Here is a 22935-nt window from a genome sequence, read left to right as displayed (position 1 = left end):
GAAAAACTTGAATTCCTTGTAACTTCACTTTTCGTGGACGAAACGTGTCGGTTCTTACACTATCATGACGCACTTGACCCAAGCTACGCAAATACAGTCTTTGCGCATGTGTTATGACACTGTGGAGAAACTGAGTCGCATTGGCAAACCCAGGCTCATTTCACTCGGTTCGGCAGCGAAGTCACTGTCGGCAACGCAGATGGCGGGAAAGGGGTGTTAAACAATGGACATAAATGGATTAAACCAATGGTGCACAATAGTAATAAACGTAATTATCTCAGTTGTGACTCCTTCTCTACTACCTCCATGGTAGTACAAAGGCACGAACTGGGACTGCCACAGGCATGACCGCGAGTGCCCACCCCTGTATGTGAAAGAGACTATACCCATACTGGAAAAGGAAAGGCACAAGGGACTGTCCGTCAGTCTGTCATGTACCCTAATGATAGCACTTTCTTAAATTAGAAATAATTATGATAAGTCACACCAATCTAAATCTTGAGAATAACCAAATGAGAATTCAATCAAACTCAGTGCATTCACTTTGGATATACGGCAAGATTATTGAAGTCATTAAATATGCAAGTAGACTGATAAAGAGCATGTGATACTAAATGAAATTTCAGCGGTGCCTTGAATTTTGATAAATCGCCTTATATACAATCATTTGTTAAATATGCAAATGACTCGCAGACTATGCACCATACAAACCACTTTTAGCTTAAAGATCATTATAATAAAACAGTTTGAGTACCAGCACAGTTACATCAAATTTAGTTCAGCACCTCTTCAGATACAGTGCATTGCACACATGTAAATGATGCAAACAATTGTTAATTATGCAAACCACATCCATCAGAATCCAATCACAACTTTGTCTTCAGGTGATAATGCAATATACGGAATTGGATGACATTCTGACTGATGATTTTAAAGTTATGACTGGAACAAAATCCATGGAATGACAGACACGGATGCACACACACACACACACACACACACAGTGGCAACAAGCAGATTTACCAACCATACCTTCTTACCATTTTCAACATTGGTCATGCCAACATGGATTGTATATAGTAAGATTTTGCTCAGATTAATGAAAATGGAGACTGCTGAGGTAAAATGCCAATGATGGAATCATACCGAGTCTGCGTTGTACTCCTTACAGCTACAGAGATTAATCTATTCCATAAACGGTGATAAGCAACTAATGTTCTAACAATAGGTTAAAGGCATACTGTCACCTGTTCCAATTTTGCCACGGTTACCATGGAAAGAGAAAATCTAACCAATCACAGATTTTAAGAAAGTGGCCACTTTTTAAAAACAGTGCCCTCACATAGGCATTTTGAATGCCAAGGAACGCCCCTTTGACCATATATGGGCATATTTAGATGACAGGTGACTGTATACCTTTAACTTTCTCACCACACTTGCAAATACACTAAAGAAATCATGGCACTAGGAAATCAAACACGGTAAAATTCAAAAATTTTATTCATAAAACTGAATTTATAAATGCATTACTGTTGATGCCACTTCAGGACATAAGAGTGTTTGAAAATAACATTTCAAATTCATGGTCACATCCAACATGTCACTTTTGATACAATCAACAATAAAACTCTTGATATTGTTTTCCATTGACACCGTACATAAGTCCTTTTAGGTTCCAAGATGACAGCCTTTCCAAAAACAATTCTATGTTTGCATTGATTCTTCTTCTATTTTTGTTGCTGAGGTAAGATTCTGAGGAGTGTCGTCACTTTGCTGTTGGTTTGCCGTCTCTTCGTTTTGTGTACTGACCTGCTGAATATACAAGACATATTGAACTCTTAAAAAAATGGGGAGGGGGGTTTGGGGGCGGAGGAAGCACTCAGGATTAAACTATAAGTGATTTTGTATAAATAACACATTTTTCTTTGCAATTCATGTTCAATTTTCTATTTCAACATATCTACATGCAGCTGGCGTGTAGATTTTTTGGGAACTATGTTACTGGTTTTTCTTCAAACTGGCGTTCTTTACAACTGACTCAGACTCCTTCAACTGAGATTGTGCAGCTACCATTTCTACATTATCTCAAGAATTTGTATTTGCCAAAACTGTATAGTGCAAGATTTTAGGTGCATGAATACTCTTAACAAATAATGAGTTATTATCATGAAAATTTGCATACATAAACAACAGTCAATAATTCACACTTTCTATAAATACAATTTTATCATTTGTCAAACATTTGATACCCACAGAATTAGTTTGATCCCAGTACAGCTGTCAATTATCGAACCTTTTATAAAAATAAAAGTTACCAATACAGTATTGGTTTTAGGCAACAGAAATTATCATTTTGACATATAATTGTTTTCAAAAAATAAAGGTCAACAATTCAAACCAAATTTGTATGGTTCAATACGATAGTGAGAAAAAACTTCTGACCTAAAACCATAGAAATTTGGTAGCCTTGAACTTATAAAAATAATCACATCTCTATTACAAACTGGAGTTGTGAGTCTGTGAAATAAACTGGCATCCGGAGTGGACAATATTAATAGTCGCGCCAGCGGCTTACTGACTACGCATGCGCATATTTATAATATACTATGCGAGTAACCGGAAGTGTACCCTTCTTTCATGGGGGCCGCCATGTTTTTTTTTTTGAGTACTCGTAAATAAACAAATACGAAACAAATTACCATTATATAACATGCCATTTATAAAATATACCTCTTTTATTAGCCAGTAAATGTTATTATGCACCTTGTCGCCGATACAAAATATCGTTTATGTAGATAAAGGGAGAAAACTGTCGTGCATATGAACGGGGGCATACGCAAAGAATGCTGGGATTTAATTTCAGAAAAGCGCCCCCTGTGTCAATAATTAGATTCAAAAATTGCCAGTTTTTAGACGGAACGCTGTAGTTTTCAGCACGAGGGACCGTGTTTTCAGCTTGCAAGTGGAAGGTGGGCAGTGCGGTTACCATTGCAATGATAATGATTGCATAATACGTCCCTTGTCTAAGCAATGATAATGATTGCATAATACGTCCCTTGTCTAACGCAATAGGCTGTTATTATTGTAAAAATTGCCAATTTTTGTCCAAAATTTTTACACGTTACAGAAAATCTATACCTGCTCTGCTGCAGGGTTTGACGTCGTGTACGTACGTGAACTGCTTTCATCAGAGGGAAACTGGGCATAGTTGTCATATAAACGTTTATGAAGTAACAATTAATTACATTTTATCATGAATCAATACAAATAACATTGCCAATCTTAACCCCTGGCGCGACACCAAGGGCTGAGCCCTATATAATATTGTTACTGCGTTGAATGACACAGCATTAGCACTATGAAGTGTTAATATTGGTAATTTCTCAATTTAAAAACTTTCCATTCCTTAACACGGCGACCTCTGCGCAGCATGTGGCATAGACACTACTTTAGTTTACCTCTTCTTGGCCTTGACTTTCTGAACTCTCTGCAGGTTTTGACGGTTCATTTTCATCCACCACAGCAGTGCCTGCGGTTTCCCCTCCTGTGTGGCCTTCCAGAGTTACTTGATCCGGACTTTCCACATCAATTGGCTGAATTTCCTGAAATGGAAAATACATAAGACTTCTGGGATCTCATATGGCAAAAATAAATTGACATTATGAACTTTCTCCTCTCAACACTTTTTCATTGCACTTGAAACCTAACTAAAGGGAACAAGCTTATCAGACATCAACTTGTCAGACATGCTTTCTCATTGGCTTTGCTGAGACCGAGTTATAAGACATGCTTTCTCATTGGCTCTGATGAGACTGAGCTATAAGACATGCTTTCTCATTGGCTCTGATGAGACACTATGCTGAAGACAACTGTTGTTTGTTCTTTTCACACATCTTGGAAACAAAGTGTGCCCTGGAAACATCCATAAACTGAAACTGTACTGAGTGAGATGGGGTGAAAAGAGACCACATATAAACCAACAAGATAAAACACTACAAGGTATCTTTGTAAGTTTTCACCTCCGTTGAATCTTGTATTTGCAGAGGCCACCTGCTATTGAATTCTGGCAGTGTTCTGTGAGCCGCACATGTAGTTGTGTCTATGGCCAACACAGGCTGACTACATCCGCCTTCGTCAGTGCAACAGTGGTACAGCACCTGATATGGGTCATGTAAAATATCTGATAAAAATATGTCAAGGAATTCTCACAGCTTCTTTGATTTAACTTGTTCACCAAAAGTTCAATGTGAATTTAGGCCAAATCATTGTGGTAAAATGGTTAAAAACTTCTACATTTTTTATTAGTTTGGGTTTCTACTTGCTAATCAGGAACAATTCGTGCAAAATATTGCCATATGTATAAATCTGCTCAACCCTAGATCTGTACATTTTATTCAACCTTCTAATTGCCCATTGAAGACAGTGGGTTACACACCACACTTGTCATTCACGAAAGGGATTCTTGTAGATAACTGGTATTTCCAATATGATTCCATCAGTGTTTAAGGCTCCTGAAGACCATGAGACATTAAGCAGCACAGCCTGTTGTAGGAAATGAACTAATGGCCATCAGTCAGACTGATGCACTAAGGTGCAATATTTTCCAGGTTATGTTTGTCTTTATTTACTAAACTATGAAAGGCAAACTAAATACTGATTTGTACAGTACGAAGGATGTCATCAAGAGTTCTACAGGCTTGGTGGGACTATTAAGTCTAGAGCTTGTACAACGACAGGATTTATATTTTTGTCAGTCCAGTAGACCCTTTGCACATGCTTGGTCATTTGGCAAAGAAAAAGAAATCTCTTTCAAATTTTCAGAAATATTGTTTCAAGCTTGTGTTTCTTTATCTAGTTAAGAATCTGTATGGAAAGCTATGATTATTCTGATGTTTGGAGAAAGAAACTACGTAGCTACGACATTTTACAAGGCAATGCAAAAAAATTCTGTTCATATTAAGTTGAGTAGAAAGGATACGTTGGAAGCAGTGCTTGGTGTATGGCATAACTTTGTTGTTACAGTGTACTCCCTTTTCCACATAAATACATTTGGGAGGTTTGGGGAGTTTTGGAGGGGCTGAATAGTAATCAGGTGTAGCACTGATCCGTCTCTCTTTGGACTGCTGATAGAGGAGTGCCTCTTTGCCGCGCCGTTTTCGGTAACTCTTCAGAGCCTGGAGTTTCTTCAGTTTCTGCCTTTCTTTGGGATCTGTGACTTTTCCAAAGCCCTTTCCTGCCAAAGCAATTGAAATGCCACAGAACAGTCAATATTATCATATGCTCTTACCACCGGTACCTTTAATGTTGATATTTTAAACTTGCAGGCATAACATGTTATCAGATCTTCCAATATTATGATATATGGAAAATATTAAACACTTGAATTTTGATGTTTTTCTGTGTACTCCTAGTGCTTTGACCTTAAACTGTGAGTGATGTGTCCATAACCTTGTAAGTGTCACTTCAAGGACTGAACGGAATTATTCAACTACTTTCAAATATAACGGTACTTATAAATGGGAAAAAGTGAAGTATACAAACTAATTGAGCAACCCGTTAGGAGAGCAAAATTTACATGCCATGCTTGGCATGCTAATTCACCAAATGTTTGTAGAAATTCAGGACTCCAAATGAAACGGTCTCTGATTGATATGAAATATGTGTTGGGTTGCCTCTTAAAGGGACCAAGTCGGCCATTTTTCATGAATTTGTTTGATACGAGATACTACTTATATTGTTTGACGTGTTGAAAGATACTCAATGAATGGGTGACCATGCAAATATTCGACCCCGGTTTTATACAAATTAACTGAAACCATCGCAAAAATGAATTTATGGTTATAACCATTAATTCATTTTTGCGATGGTTTCATGTATCATGTTTAAAGCGGGGGTCAAATATATGCATGGTCACCCATTCATTAATTATCTACCAACATGTCATACTATATAGTATCTCATATCAAAGATATTTCATGAAAAATGGCCGACTTTGTCCCTTTAAATGAAAAGTCACAAAACGTAAGCATCAGTAATATTTTACATGGCAAACTGCTGAACTCATGATTGCTGGAATGTTTATGGAAGAGTAGTGCATTTACACAACAACAGCACCTCAGTCTCAGTGCCATAAGTCAAGATGCTACTCAGCAATGGTCAATTTCCTAACCAATGTAATTTTACCAGCTTATACTGCGAGACACTTGCCACATGCTTCACAATTAACAATTAACGTTCACGAGGGAAGTTGGTTTCAAAACATTCAATACAAGTCTTTATTTCAGATCTGATCATTGATTCCCATGCCTTAGCTCTGTGTTACTCAAGAGTACAAATGTCACAACCTATGACTAGCCTGTGTTTTTGCTAAGGTGTGGAAAAAGCCAAATAATTAAGATGTTTGCTATAGTCACATTTCTTGTGTCCCTCCTACAAGATCACTTTAATAAAACATGGGGTTTTAAACAATGACCAGTTTACTCCTCTCAACAGGAACTATGTACAAGCAGTCTTTTAAACCTTTGAGCACTATTTTTTCCCAAAAAAATATAAGGGCAACATTTTACCAATTTTTATGAATTTTTCTGCAATTTTGTCCATGATTTTGGACCAAATAGACACAAAGTTTCATGGGCTACACTTTTTGACCAAAATTTGTGAAAAATCAGAAAAAAAAAATTGTCTAGATCTGAAATAAATTGTTGGCATTGTATTGTATAAAGGGAACAAAAATCGACTGTGGCACTCAAAGGGTTAAGTGTCTACCTAGCTTGCTGATGTTCAAGGCTATAATGAAACACAACCATACCTATAGTTTCTTGTTCCATCTTTTGAGAACTCAGAAACTTCCTTCTCTTCTCCTTGAGGATGTGTTGTAGTCTTTTAAACTGGTCTATGTAGAGGGACTGTAGTCTGATCAGCTTGTCCCTGGTGATGAGGGCTACCTCTTCTGCAGTGTACACACCAGCATGTCTGTCGATACAATGAGAATAGCTATCACAGATGAGTGTAAGACACTGTCCAGGGTGGAAAACAAATGCAACAAAATCTATACCATGCAGTACCTCTAAATAATCACAGTAGGGCACTTTGATAATTCAAACAAATTTGACAACTTAGGCGTGGGGCCTTAAGTGCCACATTTTGCTCGAACCTTTCCTCAAAGAAAACTTTAATCCATTAACCTTCATGATCTGAAACATGAATTAGGGGTCATCATACAAATTTTTGTACTAGAGAAACTAACATTCAAAATTTATAAACTTTTAGACTTCTGAATGGCTGCTATCTGTAGGTTAACTGCTATACGAGGAAAGTTGAATTTCCTGATTTTTACAAAAAACGAGATGGCAGAAACTTCAGTTGCACACAGGCTTCAGAATGAGCCCACTTGCAGCAGACAAACAAAGTGTTACAAAAGTTGAGTGCCTGCCTATCTGTCCTTGAGGCACATCCTACTTTAAATGGTTACAAAGATTTAGTGGTTTGGAAACCAAAGAACCATTTCTGCTGCCTGTTACAACGTGAGCTTTAATACACTGGGGGAACCCTGGTACCATTTACCAGATTGCTGTCCTTATTAAGGACTGGGGAATCTATATAATTCATGACAATGTACAGACACAAGTTTTAACCTGTTCACCCCCAATTCCCTGTAAACAGGTCCACAATCGCCATTGATAACAATGGGTTTGGGCCAAACCATGGTGGTGAAAGGGTTAAAGCAAGCATGTCTCCAAAATAATATACTTACTTGAGTGGATCTTCATATTCACTGTCAACGCTATCTGCATCACTGTCGCCGTCCCCCCTCCACGCTTGGTCAACCAAGGTTGGTTCTTTGTCACTGTCACTATCACTCTCACACTCTGCGATGCAAATGAAAATTGGTAACTAGCGAATTATACGTAGGAGTTCTAACTCTTTGGGTTTATGAGTGATGGATGAAATTTAGGTAACACATCCAAATCATATGTGTTGCATATACTATAAAGTTTTAAGCTGAAACCATCTATACCCATTGGCCTTACCAATAAGTTGGCCTGCCTGTGAGGGAATGACTTCCGGTGGCTGTTTGGATGAACCTGGTCTGTAGTAGTCCAACTGTTCAAGTATCTTTTCCTGACTATCTGCCTGTTTCTTCTTCCTGCTAGCTTTCTGCCGCCATATGATTGCTTTACGAGTATGATCTGCACAATAACTACAACAAATTCAAAATTCGATAAGGTTGAATTTCATTATGTGAAAGGACAACTTTACCTAAAAGCTGATTATTTGTGTTATTATCATAGTGCATTCAATGGTAATATCACATTTCATAACAGTTTTTTTTCTCATCTGGGGTTTCACAGAATCTAGCAGACACATCTGTTCTGATATACATTTTGTTGAGTGTTAATATGCACAATGAGCAGTCATCAAACCATTAATTAAGTGTCCATGCTAAAATAAGCACAAGTTGGCAAAGATGTTGTTTTACTGCAATGAGTTGCACATTATTTTAATAGCTCACATTTATGGTATTTGCGTATTGCTAACGGGTAAAATATTCTCATGATAAAAAAACGCATTTACATGGAAACTCTTGAAGAGGTCCTTTACCATTAAAGGGGAAGTTCACCAAGGATGATTTTTACATATGTGCTAGCTTTATGGTCACTTACCCAGGAAAAGCTATTTTCGCCATTCATAACTCACAAGAGTTTTTACAAAAAATGATAAAAATAGTACAGGAAGTTGCCCATGTAATTTGAATCATGGGAAAAAAGCGCCAAGCTTGGAGCTTGCATCATGCGATATGGAAGGGACCATTTTCCCATGGGTATGGCATTGTCCACTCACCCATGCTTAAACCAGGCTGTGCGTATTTACATAGCTTTTGTTTATACTGAGTATCCTTGCATAAACGATGATTCACTTGTAAAAAACTGTCCACTATCAGATTTTGTGTTGCTGTTTACTACTGTGTTACTGTGAGTAGACAATATGGGGGCCATACCCGTCCGGAGATGGTCCCTTCCATATCACATTATGCAAGCTCCAAGCTTGGAGCTTTTTTCCCATGATTCAAATTACATGGGCAACTTCCTGTACTATTTTTATCATTTTTTGTAAAAAGTCTTGTGAGTTATGAATGGTGAAAATAGTTTTTCCTGGGTAAATGACCACAACATATGTAAAAATCATCCTTGGTGAACTTCCCCTTAAGAGTTTGACAACAATGATCATTTCCCAGACATTTTTTATGAACACTAAAGGTTGACTTTGGCCTCGATTTAAAATGATTTAAAAATTTAAAAGAGAAAATTTAATAATTTTGAGTTTGGAGGAGAAACTCACCCATCCTTCTTGTCAGTCTTGGGTGCGGCTTTGGGACATCTTCTGCCATTTGCACTTGAGACAAAGTTGCATTGTTTATACGGAGCAGTTTTGTCTTCCAGGATATGTCTTATGCAGTAATCCAGCCCTTCAAGGCGATTTTGCATGCAAATGTGATGGGGGTAGTTGCAGAAAAGACTTTCCGTCTTCTTTTTACTGATGCTCCCTTGCTTGGTGCGGATCATGGTGATTCTGTTGATGAATGTGTAAACATTTTAGGCATGACGATTTCACATTAACACAGCAGGCATCAGTTAATGTAAGGTTATTCACAAAATACTAGCATTTTAATATGTCCAAATACATCATACAGTGGAGTATTGCCTGTGACAGATATAACCAAAGTGTACAGTTTATGATTAGGGCAGACATTGTGGTATTTTGTAACTAACCTTATTATTGCACACAATTTTAGTCCAATTTTACTGGAAAAAATCAAAATTATTACAGTTTGAGAATGCCGAGTTGTACACTGCATTGTAAAATAGCAATCACACTGGAAACAAGTTCAGCACATCTGTGAAGCATTCGGAATGAAAAGTAAACCCACGAAATGCAGTGAACAAGAAGTTGCATTTCATGCACATAATTACACATAAATTCACTGGTTTTGGACCGTAATGACTGCATGACTTACAATCATTAGATGTACATTTTGTTAACAAAAATTCTGAAATTTTGTCTTGATTTCTCGGTGTTGATGTAAGTATCTCTTAAAACAAAATTCATGAAAAAATGGCTGACTTTGTCCCTTCAACTGACTATTGGAGTATGAAATAGTTTTCATAAATGCTTCTTCATTTTCTGTTGTGATCAAATAACACAGAAACATCACTTTGTCTCTTTCTTTCCACAATGCGGAAATTCTGAGAATATGGAAACTCTCAGAAAATTTTATCACTATGAACTACTTATTTTGTGTGGCTGACCCAACAAAATGTCATGACATCATACATTACCATGTGATAATATGTTATCAAAACAAAATAATAACAAGCAAATTTCTAATTATTATTGTAAAGTGTTTTATCTTTGGGGTTTATGACAAAAAATGCTCATAGATTGCAGGCAAATGGACCCAGAAGGAAGAAGGACATTAAAAGCCAGCATTAACAAACAAATAGATGCAATATTGGATCTCCAGACTCCATGATCCTGCCAGCAACATTTCTCGACGAGTTGTGTAATATCCACCATCTCACAAAAACCACTGTTGTATTTCGCGATACGACAACTCTCATACAACTGAAAAAGAACTTGTGGTCAAATTTATATACAAAAGAAAGATCCCTGGTGATAAATTTACCTTTAAGACGAGTGACCGACCTTAGGACAAGTTGACACGACCACGCCGTATCAGTGGCGAGTATACAACACCGTTGTAGAGTGTGTGTGTGAGTGTGTGTCTTTTATCCACAAGACCTATAATATGCTGATGACGTCTCGTTTGATCACATGATGGCAAATACTGATTATGCCAACGTCGCCATTACCACGCTGAGTCAGCTCCACAAAATTTGTTCGCCCTGTCACGATCAAGGCATGAATACGGACAGATTATATGTAGACGAGAGGCTTTTGCTGTCTGGATCGATTTACAAGCGTTACTTACGAAGATGGACACAAGTCACGCTAAAATTTGGGCAAATTTCTGGTTTGCCTTTCACGTAGGGAGACCAGCCCAGTACGAAATCTCGGAATATCACGTACTACTTTTGCTGACTGTGCAAAATAACGCGATATTATACGAGCGTTAACGTGAATTCGAAGATTCTCGCAGGCATAGAGCAGTGTTTTTGTAACGTGAGTGTTGATTGGTTAAAGTGATTTTCTTCAAAAATTTATACTTGTCTTTAATGGTCATTTTCGGTCATTTTCAACATAAATTTGTCAATTTTCACCCTTTCTCCTCAGATGATTTTGCCAATTTGATGTATATCAATCCCTGGACGCGACGCCGACAGAAATCCCTGCTGAACTATTCTCTGTTCTTGGCCAATCAGAATGTGTGTTGTTAGCGAGAACCCCGATTACGTCTGTGTGTCTCCACACCGGGTCTAATGGCGGTCGACCCTGAACGATGGTACTTTACGAAAGACCAACTTATGAACAGTCCATCGCGGAGACATGGAGTCGACCCGGAGAAAGAACTGTCCTACAGGCAACAGGCCGCCAACCTGATCCAAGACATGGGTCAGCGTCTGAGTGTGTATCCTTCAATGTCGAGAAATAACCCTCCAAAGTGGAGGAGGTAAAATGGCGCATATGCAACCGCGTGTGCTCGCATGGTGTAGATCATTGAAATGTCTTGACATTCGACAGTAACACTGGCTCAGTCCCAAAGGTTGATCATTTTGTGTTCTTTAAGGCACTTATTACACAATTTCGATTGATTGGAAGTCTAACTAACGCCATTAAAGACGTAAAGTGCGGTATTCTAAGATGTGACCTTGAAAAGCGGCACTGTGACCTCCATAGATAATGTGTCGCTTCCTCTATGCGTTTCTATTCCTAGAAATGGTTGCTAAGCCGGCCTGAGATATTAACGCTCTCGTCAGCATTCAGCGAAAAGGGAGTGCCGAAGTATGGTTAAATATATTTCGAATATTCACGAAATTTAGTGCATAGGTTTATTCCAAGTTTGAACAAAGACACAAATTTCCAATGATTCGGAATTGGAGGACTATAAAATCGAAAGTTACACTTCTGGTAGAAATATTGTTTTGCTGCCCCAGTAATTTTCTTCGTACTTGTATCCAGGCAAACTTGATGTCAATTTCATACAGAAACTCGTTTTTTACCCTTTTTTAGCGCTTATGAAATCGAAATTTTAAAACTGTTACATTCTTTTTGTATGGTTTCCACTCATGACACATGTCCTGAGGCCCCGAGAGAGCTCTTTTTGTTTATGTATGTTTGGAGAAAATGGCAACCCTTCAAAAATGGTTCATGTAGTGGAATTTTAAAGTGGTTTTGTTTTTCCCACCATTGAAATAAGTTTTTTGAGCCCTCTATTTTTCACTCATTCATTACAGTGTTACAACTTTCAGTCAGGATTTGTAAGTGTCCTGTACTTAATTTTATTCATGGTCATATCTTCAGAGATTACTTCCTGAACAACCTATTTGGTGTTTCCTCACGATATTATCCTTGACTTTGAGTTTTTCAGCACACAACTATGCATCAACACTGCTATCATGTACATGCATCGCTTCTACATGCACCATTCATTTTCAAAGTTCCACCGCAATGTAAGTAGAAAAGTTTCCTGGTTATCTTTCCGTTAGTCTTTGTCTCTACTGTTCTCTGAAATCCACAGGGAGGGGGTGTCAGAATCTGTCTTTTTTTAGCACTTTTGAATGAAGGAATGAAAGAAGATGATCTTTATGATAATGATGACGTGAAAATACAGCAGTCTTTGTCAATATACATTCTGGACACATTATATTCAAGACGCATCTTTTGTCTCATTTTGTCTCTTATTTCTGTAAGAAAGCCAGTCGGGAGTTGTTAATGCTTGTTCATTATCTTTGTATGTTTGCAGAGTATAGCACCAACTGCCCTCTTTCTAGCGGCCAAGGTAGAGGAACAGCCCAGAAAATTAGAACATGTAGTTAGAGTAGCACATTTATGCCTAAACAGGGAAGCCCCACAATTAGATCCTCAAAGTGAGGTAAGTGTGACCTTTTACCATCATCTAATGCATTGTGTTTTCCTTTCTGCTATTATCTCTGTTGTATTAACATGTTTGGCTCTTGCTCTTGATAGAGATATTCAACCCACAACGGTTATTTCACCATTTTCATGGTGTTGACGCAGTGTTTTAATCTAATCATAAGAAAGTTGCAAAAGTATTTTTCAAACTACATGTGCAAGATACTTCATGTTATTTTCAAAGTGAGCTATTCTTTTCCTGGGCATTTCTAGGAGACGTGGAAACAATTCAAGTCTGTATGCAGTCAACAATATGAATTTCCAAGGGAGCATGAGGACAGAGTTACTAATCGTGCAAAAGGAAAACCATGAATAATAACTGTACAAATTTAAATGCTACCTTGAAATTTGTACTTTCCAGCTAGGTGTCCATATGATAGCTTGACAAAGTCATTTTAGTTCCTACAACCAAGAAAAAGACATGGGGAAATATACACAGGCTTTACAATGTATTTCTTTGTTCATTTACAAACAGTTACTAACATTTGGGTTTTATGCTCCACAGGCATATTTAGAAAAAGCCCAAGAAATTGTTATCCTTGAAAGTATACTTTTACAAACCCTTGGTAAGTCACACCATCAAATGCTATTTTGCTGTGCCAAGTCGTATCTGCAATATTTCTTTCTAATCAATATAGCTTCAATATGATTGGTGTTCAGAGTCCGCCAGTATGCATGAAATATGTTGTTTCCTTTCAGTTGACATTTGTTGAGTTTCGGTTTCCTGTTGTCTGTCTGAATCATCCATTTTACAAACAAACTGTTGAGCAAATTTGTATATGTAGTGCCAAGTCGTACACAAATGGGCAGTGCCCATCTGTGTTATATTGTACATATTGATTATACTTCCTTTCTTGGTCTGTTATGCATGCAGTCATGTGCACATTATAATGCATCAAAAGACTGCATGAAATTTTGGATCCTCAAATTTCATTTTGAAGTACGCGTTTCGTTCTGTGTGGAAGAAGTCGGAGCTTTTCGGATTTATTCTTTAAAAGACAATATGGTGTAGTTAGTGAAGAGTAGTGAGTGAAGATTTGCCAGTATGCTACACATTCTGTGCAATCAGTTACTCCAATTTGTTCATTTCTGTATTGAGACACTTTGGTAGAAGTCTTTATCTGATGTCATTTCTTTTTATCTGTCACTAGGTTTCAATGTTGCAATAGACCACCCCCATACATATGTTGTGAAGTGTACCCAGCTCATACGAGGTAAGTGCATTCTTCCTGTCTGGTCTCATTTTTCAGCCTCCCTCTAATACACTTTTGTTTCTTGTCGACAGGCACTGACATGCTCCAGATTGTTTACCAACCATGCTGTTTGTCACAAAGTCAAACTCTGCCATTCATTGGGCTCCCATATGCTTCAAATCAAAATACAGAATGCCTTGCAAAAACTGTCAGAAATTTGATGAACTTTTCAATTTGCTCACAGAACAGTCCAAATCCCAGTTTTGCAAGCATCATACACTATGCAATTGAAAGCAGCTCAAAAAAATTCCATGACGGATACTTCATTTCAATGTCAAGGGCATTATAAATTCAGAAGCGATTTCAATCACAAAATTATACTTGGGTCAAAAATGACAATTGCAAGTATTTTCAGGAGTTTGTTACAGGGGCTAGGCTGTAACTTTTGTGTGCTGTTTAGTTGGTTTGTTGTGTGCCATACAATAACAACTGGTGCTGTTGATGGACATTTGTCCTCAAATATGGAAACAGTGTCAACTGTCAAGTTACCCCAAATACCACTGTGAAATAGCCAGTCTCCAAGAGCTTGTGGAAGTGCATCTTAAAAGTGTTATGTTACTTAACAGTGACCAAGTCTTTGATACACATCAATACGAGCAATTTGAGGTTTATTTCATCTCGCTTCAAGAAAACTCTGTTCACACAACAAAGCTGCTCAAAGCCTATCAAAGGTCACAGTCATTGTCATCTTACGACATTGTGTGAAATTTGCTGTCATGGAATTTGATTGATCTTGTTCAGTTCACCACTCTGGATTCTTGTAACTCACGATTCCCTTTCAATGAAATGTAGTGAAATATTATGAACTTACAACAGATTACGAGAGTCCATGCAATAGTTTTATTTCATTTCATATTTGTACATGTCCACAGTTGTACTATACAAATATTGGATGGTTGTAGTATAGACAAAAAAATCATTACAGTCGAGTTCAGCAAGCTAGATCTCATTATAATGTGTGAGAATGGTGGTCTCTCAAATTGTTGTAAATGTTTATGTGACCAAATGCTTGAAACTCGTTGGCACACCTGTTTGTTTTGGCCCATACTTTTCCAAGTATATAACCAAAAAAACTGAAGTTTCTCTATTTTTGTTTCATCTTAGAAATAATAATCATAAAGTTCTGAAGACTGCTTGTCACTCATTACATAGGTAACAGATTTGCCAACGAGTCACTATCGCTATTGTTGAATTTTCATCTATTTCAGCTTTTTTGTACAATTTAGCTAATCATTTTCCTTTTTCTTCCCCCGGACTATGTGTCATCGTGCCTGCTGTGTGTCTGTCCCATGGTGCAGCCAATAAGGACCTGGCACAGACAGCATATTTCATGGCGACCAACAGGTGGTGCAGCCTTGCTTGCCTCTCTTTTATGTAAAAAAAGTCTCTTTTTGATGAAAACCCTCTTGGATATACTGTTGGTACGGACCAGTGTCCCCAAACCACCTTCAAACACTTTCCTCTTACAGGTTTTCATGTTTGGTTTTGCCCCCCACTGGCAGCCCGCCAACAGTACATCCCGAGGGTATTCTGAGACGCTTGTGTGAAAGTAGTGTTGTGACCACCGTACACGTAGCACTCTTTCTGTCTCAAAGTAGGGACTAAAAAACTTGTCCCGATATTATGACCAGGTCTGGTCAATGAAGAGACGACAGCAATACATTCCCCATCATCGGGGCCACAAACAATATTTAAAACTTTTAGTGTCAAATTTTATCATATTTCCTTTTTTTCCCCTTTTTTTCACTTTATGAGAAGAAAACTCAATTTTTGTTTTTAATTTTACATTTGCTGAACAAAAGATGACATTTTGAAATGTATGGAGGAGATACCATGTTTTCTTGAATTTTCATTTATAGAACGTGGATGAAGATCATATATTTTTCAAGTGAAATGAATGACCCAGATACCGACCCTGATTACAATATTAAGTCATGGATTTTTTTTCGTGATTGAAGAGTACCACTTCCAGTACAGCGATTGACATTGTTTGTTATTTGTGTTTCAGCTTGCACCTGACGACTTTCTCTCTTCAATATAAACCTACACAAGTAGCTTGTGTATGTATACACCTTGCGTGCAAATGGTCCAACTGGGAGGTAAGGCAAACTTGTCCCATCACACGGTCTCGAATGTCCCCAGTGTACAGAGTCTATACTCATGTCTGTGTGTACACTGGTTTAGGGTGCATTTGCCATAGATTAGATTGCAGGAAATGTCCTTGTATATCTGAAGACATGGTATCTTTTAGACAGTTGCTCTGACTGAATGCTGAACAATTACACTGTAATGTTCCTTGTCAATAAACATGATGGTGATTCGCGTTCAGTTCTGTGAACAGCATAACAATACTTTCACAGGGTAACCCATAGAACTCGCCTTGATCTACCAACGTTTTATCAGAGTTGAAAAGTGTGGCATCTTCCTCGGCAAATTTAACTGTTCCATTGGCACTACCATGAGCAACCCATCACATAATTAAAACAAAATTAATCTGAGTTCTTGATGTCTGTTATAAGTGAAAAATAGCCAAGCAGAATTTTTTAACGTGAATATTCTTTTATTTTTTCACACAGATTCCTCTATCCAGTGATGGCAAGCACTGGTGGGAATATGTAGATAACTCAGTTGACCAGAGCAAATTAGATGGTAGGTGATCTTGATTTCTAAAAACAAATTTAGGTCAGCACTAAGGTATACTTCCTTTACACCAACTGAATACAGCTATAATGAAGGTTGTAAATGGCAAGCAATGTATAAGGGTGGCCATGGCAAGTCCCCTTGTTGTTGGAAATTTAGAATTACTTTGCAAAGTGAGGTGAAATTTCACAACCCCAAAAATTATTTGCTGCAATTTAACAAAATTTAAATAAATGTACTGAAATACGAAAGTAATAGTGTCATCAGTTTGATAGAGACCAGTGTGCACTCTAACAAAGGTGTCTTTCTAAAAATAGTGCGTCAATTTAGCAAATTGTGAAAAATTCTTTGCATCAGCCCTATATTTTTACATTGTAATTCACTTTCGTCATGGGCAATTTGCATCATGGCGCATCATATTGGCTTAGCGGGCACACCACTAAAGACCCCATTGCAAACTTGAAGCTTATAATGTGCATTCTTTTCCCTGTAGCGTTGACCTCAGAATTTGTGCAGATCATGGACAGATGCCCAAGCAGGCTCAAAAGAAAAATACATATTAGTAAGGTAGGTCGCAATTTCATTGCAGTGAAAGGTTGCCTTAACACTTGCCAAGAAGCATAATTTAGAGCTGTGTGTATGAAGTTGATATGGTCCATACCGGTGTAATCTTCATGTCTCCGTCAATGAAATGTTCTCCACAGACTGGAAAAACAGGGGAGTTGTCAATTTATGCATAGTTTGCCGTTTTTTGCAGTACAAATGTATTCCTTTATTTAGTTATTAAAATATTAATAGATTGCTACAAAGACAGCGCACTGGCCCATCCCTCAAAATCCCCCTTGTGGAGAACCCTGACGATTCATTTGTACAATGGTTTCTTGACCCAAGTTCCCAGCAAAAGCTGCCACATTTTGCCACACAAACTCTATGTACTTTGAACAATGGTAAAAATTATTCTGTGTAATAAATTTAATCAAATCCATTAGCAAAAGCAGCTTATGAACGGTTAACAGTATGGGATCAGGCAAACATGGGTCAATTTACAAAATTACCCGTCTTTTATTTTTGAGGTTTGGTCAGCCACACACATTGGTGTTGCATTGAAATGATAATTTAGCATTTGGGCTGTCTCGCATTGCTACTGTGGCAGGCATAACCCTGGGATGACCCCACCTCGAACAATAGCTAGTCACTATGATGCTGTGTATTCATAGCTGAGCAACATGAAAGATTTTCATGTAATTATGATTCTCGATTGTTAAGTCACGCCGGTTTGAAAATATGTACTAATTATTCCTGTTGCTTTCTTGCAGAGTAATATCCAACCATCAAAGAAAATAAAAAATGAACCATCTTCAGCTGAGAGTTCCCCAGGTATAACTCCCATGGCAAGCTTGGCAACAAAGACTGATCCAGCCCAGCCATCAACTTCAAAAATGAATGCCAAACTCAGTAATCATGACAGACAAGGAAAGCCAGACCTGGAGAAAGAGCTGAAGGCCAAGCTGGAAGCTCAGCTAGCCCACAAAGAGCACAAGGAGAGGGGAAAAAATGTAGCCGGCAAAGACAAAACTGAACCAAACACTGCCCATCTCGAACACAAAGAACATAAAGTGAAAAGTGGGGAGCATCTACACAGACAGCACCATGCTCACGGCAAAGATAGGAAGCACAGTGAGAACAGACACCAGCATGTCAAACATGGTGCCGAACATCAAAAGAGTAGCTCAGAGCCTCGTCATCACAGTGCTAAAGTGCTTGGCAGCGAGCCGCACACGTCTGCCAGCAGTGAACATCTCAGGGTTGGGGTCTCTGAACATCAGCAACACAGACAACACGCCGAGCTCATGCAGAGAAGTCAAGCTGAGCGCCGGCCTCACAGCGCCGAACACCTGCCGCCTGGCAGCAAAGACAGCAAGCATTACAAGAGCCATCATCAAAGAAATCCTTCTGAACCCACTCCAAACGGAACCAAAATTACTAAAGAGCGGCTCGGTAAGAGCGAGCATAAGGAGAGGCCACTGGTAAACCCAGCTGCAGCTGTGCCAAACATCACTGGTCACTCCTCCAGCAAAGAAAGAGACAAATATAAGCCTGACCATCACCACCACCATCATCATCACCATCATCACCGGCATCAACAAAAGCATCACAGCAGCAGCAGCAGCTCTGGAGAGAAAAGGAGTGCCCCTCATTCACAGAAACCTCACAGCTCAAGTGCTTTGGCTGGAAAGCGCCCCCACAGTCCATCTGGCCGAATTGCACGTTTACAGCCACACACCAAAAACCCTGAGGGCTATCAATTATCTCTAGCTAAGAGGGCAGTGCCCGCTGGCAGCAGTCATGTGTCGTCATCTCCATCCAAACAAAGTGGCCTTACGTTACCGAGTAATCAGTCGCTCCTCCGTCTACCAATGCCGCCTCCCGAACCAACTCAGCTGGCAGAGACGGACATCCTTCAGCAAGCCCTCAGTGCAGCACTCATGAACGAAAGCTCGGGAAGTGAGAGCGGACGGGCCGACCCTGGCGACTTGAGCATGTTTTTCTCACATCACATGCCCCCCCAGCACCAGCCGCCGTATTTCACAAGTCAGCCTCCACTGCCTATGGAGGTTGATGCCACTCAACCACCTCTACCTCCAGGCCCGCCACCGCCACCTCTACCGCACGAGAACCCTCCACCTCTGCCGCCACTTCCTCCGCCGCCATAAGAGGGCATCCAAGAACAACAATGGGCAGTGCAAGGCCCAGTGTAGAAAGACAATTTTAAAAAATATATATATATGAAACTGAAATTGCGGATCAGCAGATTTCAATGTGACATTTACTTAATTACTTGAAAGATCGGAGCATACCATAGATTTGTCAGACCTCTTACTCCCTGGATCAACAGGGTAAAGTAGCGTATTAAATATAAATAAATCCTTTAAATGTGAAAAACCAGTTCAATAAGCCACTTGACTGAGAGCATTCCATGTACACCAAGGTTTGACTAACATGTACAAAACTAGCATGTGCAGCCTGGGTCTGGGTTTATCTCTCTGCTTCCAGTTCCTCTCAAAATGTTTTTGTTATACAGAGTTTTTGTAGTGCTGACGTGCTTCTGTTGTATGGTGTAGTGTCATTCCAATTGACAGCTGAAGTAATGTGTAGACAAAAAAAAATACATCAGATTCACTCAACTGAGTAGAGTAATAATTTGATTTTACAAGTAATGATACACTTTCCTCGTAGAGCGTTTTGAAAAAGATCTCAAAAAAATGTAGGTTGGTCTGTTTTTTCATGTGTCAGCCAATTTTTTCAGTTGCTAATTTCTAGCAGCTGCACTTGTAAGAAGTATTTGTCGTAAGAGATATTATGAGATATATCTCTCATTTTCATTTTTTTATTGTTTGTAAACTTGTTTGGAAAATTGTGTTGACATTTACTGCTGTAGGTGTAAGTGGCCAGGTCTATTATCATAATTATATAAACAAAGGGTTATGTTACTGTCCTCTGTGGTTCTCATGTTTGTTTTAGCAATGTAGTACAATGTTTTGAGTTTGACACCAGCAATGCAGACACTGGCCCTAGGGCTTGGCCTCTATGCCACCAGGATTTAAATTTTCTACTTTCTATCTCAGAATCTTTTCTTTCCAAGTTTGCAGGCTTTTTTCAAAAAAGATTTGCAGACTTTGAAATCAAGTGAATAAGGAATGTGAAGCTGTCAAGTTATCTTTAAAACATAAAAAAAAACTTTAAAAAAGTATCTGTTAGTGATGTGTTAGAAGAGGTATCCGTTGCCAATCTACGGCAGTCATGATTTTTTTCCAATCATTGAGAAATACGGTGTGGAACTTTGCCAACATAATCCGTCTTGAATCTGCGAGTATTTAACAGTAGCCATGGTAACAGTAGCCATGGTATTATGACCGAGTGTACAAATTGACCAGTCAAGAGATCCCTGGCACAAGCAGAAAGTTTCTCATTTCACAAAGCACTTTCGTAAGGAGCAATCCTGTACACTTTGCTGGCTGGAACAGTTTTTTGATCACCGGGCAAGTGTCAAAACTTACTAAGGAATACTAACACTGAAAGCATGGAATGCTTGCAGCAATCTTTCTGTGATCAAATTTACAGCCTGTGAGTGGAGAAGTTACAATATATATTTAGGCTAGTGAGATATCAATACTTGCAGCCACAAACTTCAAGAAAGGGCGATTTGTACTTTCATTTTTTTTTTCAGAAATACTTGTAGTTACCTCTGGGCATGATCCACCATAGTGATCCACCTTTGAATTTAACCTTGGCTGGAAAGTCACGGGGGTCGATATTCACAATGTGGGCCAAAAGGTGTTTTAAAGCTTGGAGGCCTCCGTAGCATTTATCACTACTTCGTATGGCACAAGTTTTCGAATTAAGCGTGGATAGTTCTGTAAGAATAGAGTGTACACATGCTCACTGACTTTTTTTGATTCAGCAAGTATGTGGTTGTGCACCAGCAGTTTCCAGTCAGAGGCATTTTTGGTTGCCATAAGTTTTTATTTTTTATGACACTTTCAACAGTAAATTAATTCAGTGGGAGTATTCATCAAATTTTAGAGTCTGAAAACTTTAAGAAAGTGTTGTGTAAATAAAAAAAAACTAAAAAAAAAGGGAAAAACTTATCTCAGGCATATGCATGGGTTTGTTGCAGGTGGGAGTTTGGGAAGAACAATACAGCCATTCCCATGCACAAAAAATAGACAGTACCATTTGTAAGAGAAAAGTTATTTTTTTCGTATCAGTGCTTTAATGAGAAATATGTATCAAAATGATAAAAAGATTAAAAAAGTGAAAAGGGCGCTAACATAATATGCAATATTGCATATATTACTAGTAACTTTTTTCCTGTGCATTTCCGAAGTCGCATTTACTACATTATTAAGTTATATTTCCCAATGTTCTGTACAAAGACATAGAGCTAGATCAGAATATTATGGGATAATAAATAAAAGCCGTAAAAACAGTACATTCTTGTGTACATTCGTTTTACGTGTCCTATGTTACTATTTTAGTCAAGTGCATTTTCCTGTATTGCAAACAGGCAGCTATGATAATTATCTTCTACATGCTTTTGAATCCCCTAATTTGATTTTCTCTGACATTCTTGTGCTTGAAATAACCCTCTCTTAAAGTGCTAGCTTGATCATTCGGCATGTACTGACATTTTTCCGATTGTTGAAACAAACGAAAAGAATGGCCAAACATCTCTCTGCATAATCATCAGTTTTTCCCTGTGTAACATATCAATGGACAAGTTACATATCTTTCTTTTGGGTGTGGATTGTTGAAAATCCAAACAAATGGCATGCGGATCAGTTTCAATTTTACAACCCCATAAATTTCAGGCCCAAAGACTGAACATTCACCAATGGCACTCAGTTTTTGGGGAGAGCTGGTAAACATTTGGCAAAGCGCACACACCTTTCTTCAAACGGATTCTTTTGTGTAGTATCATTAGGATAAATCTTCGAAGTGCATCCACTCGTAGTCTAACACCATCACAAAGCATCTACTCCTGAAGGTAACACCACAGACTACTCTCTGCTATGTGCTGTAATTGTTCTCACCAAAATTTCAGTGCAACATTTTTACCAATTTTTATGAATTTTTCTGTAATTTTTTGATAATTTTGTACCAAATGGACATCACATTTTGTTGGCTACAGCTTGTTATCAAAATTTTGACAAAAATTTAAAAACAAAATGGAGTATATTTTCTACAGGTGACAAAAATTGGTGCTCAAAGGGTTAACCTTTGACACGAAAATCCAATATTTAATATTTTACAAACAATTCCACTTCATTGCCCTTTTATTTTAAGGTTTTTACGTTCTTTGATTTGCCAGTTATCACAAGATCTTTTTTTTATATGTCCCACAACAAAGGGCGTACAGTGAACTCCATTTTAGTAACTTCATTACTCA

General features: G+C 38.3%; 2 protein-coding genes across 9 annotated transcripts; one reads left to right on the top strand and one right to left on the bottom strand.

Annotated features, from left to right (window-relative positions):
• Positions 1 to 1484: 1484 nt before the first annotated feature.
• LOC139117054 (KAT8 regulatory NSL complex subunit 2-like) lies at positions 1485 to 11086 on the bottom strand. 7 transcript variants are annotated; one of them, XM_070679879.1, is made up of 9 exons: positions 10991 to 11086; positions 9340 to 9570; positions 8031 to 8200; positions 7754 to 7868; positions 6809 to 6993; positions 4979 to 5233; positions 4020 to 4180; positions 3459 to 3602; positions 1485 to 1809 (listed from the first exon to the last, which is right to left on the bottom strand). In XM_070679879.1, the coding sequence occupies exons 2-9, from the start codon at positions 9561 to 9563 to the stop codon at positions 1705 to 1707; spliced, it is 1359 nt and encodes a 452-aa protein (XP_070535980.1). In that variant the 5' UTR covers positions 9564 to 9570; positions 10991 to 11086; the 3' UTR covers positions 1485 to 1704. The 7 variants fall into 7 exon arrangements, with proteins under 7 accessions (XP_070535980.1, XP_070535983.1, XP_070535979.1 ...); XM_070679882.1 differs by having other exon boundaries at positions 6809 to 6972; XM_070679878.1 differs by lacking the exon at positions 10991 to 11086 and adding an exon at positions 10685 to 10867.
• Positions 11039 to 21978, top strand: LOC139117053 (cyclin-T1-like). Of its 2 annotated transcripts, none has more exons than XM_070679874.1 (11): positions 11039 to 11181; positions 11382 to 11587; positions 12548 to 12629; positions 12923 to 13051; positions 13598 to 13658; positions 14244 to 14306; positions 15644 to 15689; positions 16354 to 16444; positions 16922 to 16994; positions 17479 to 17552; positions 18302 to 21978. In XM_070679874.1, the coding sequence occupies exons 2-11, from the start codon at positions 11439 to 11441 to the stop codon at positions 19697 to 19699; spliced, it is 2166 nt and encodes a 721-aa protein (XP_070535975.1). In that variant the 5' UTR covers positions 11039 to 11181; positions 11382 to 11438; the 3' UTR covers positions 19700 to 21978. The 2 variants fall into 2 exon arrangements, with proteins under 2 accessions (XP_070535975.1, XP_070535974.1); XM_070679873.1 differs by having other exon boundaries at positions 11042 to 11181; positions 11293 to 11587.
• Positions 21979 to 22935: the final 957 nt, after the last annotated feature.

The sequence above is a fragment of the Ptychodera flava genome, chromosome 18 (assembly GCF_041260155.1).
Source record: "Ptychodera flava strain L36383 chromosome 18, AS_Pfla_20210202, whole genome shotgun sequence".
Taxonomy (NCBI): domain Eukaryota; kingdom Metazoa; phylum Hemichordata; class Enteropneusta; family Ptychoderidae; genus Ptychodera; species Ptychodera flava.
Note: the sequence above shows the minus strand (reverse complement) of the source record. Positions and strands in the feature narration are given on the sequence as shown.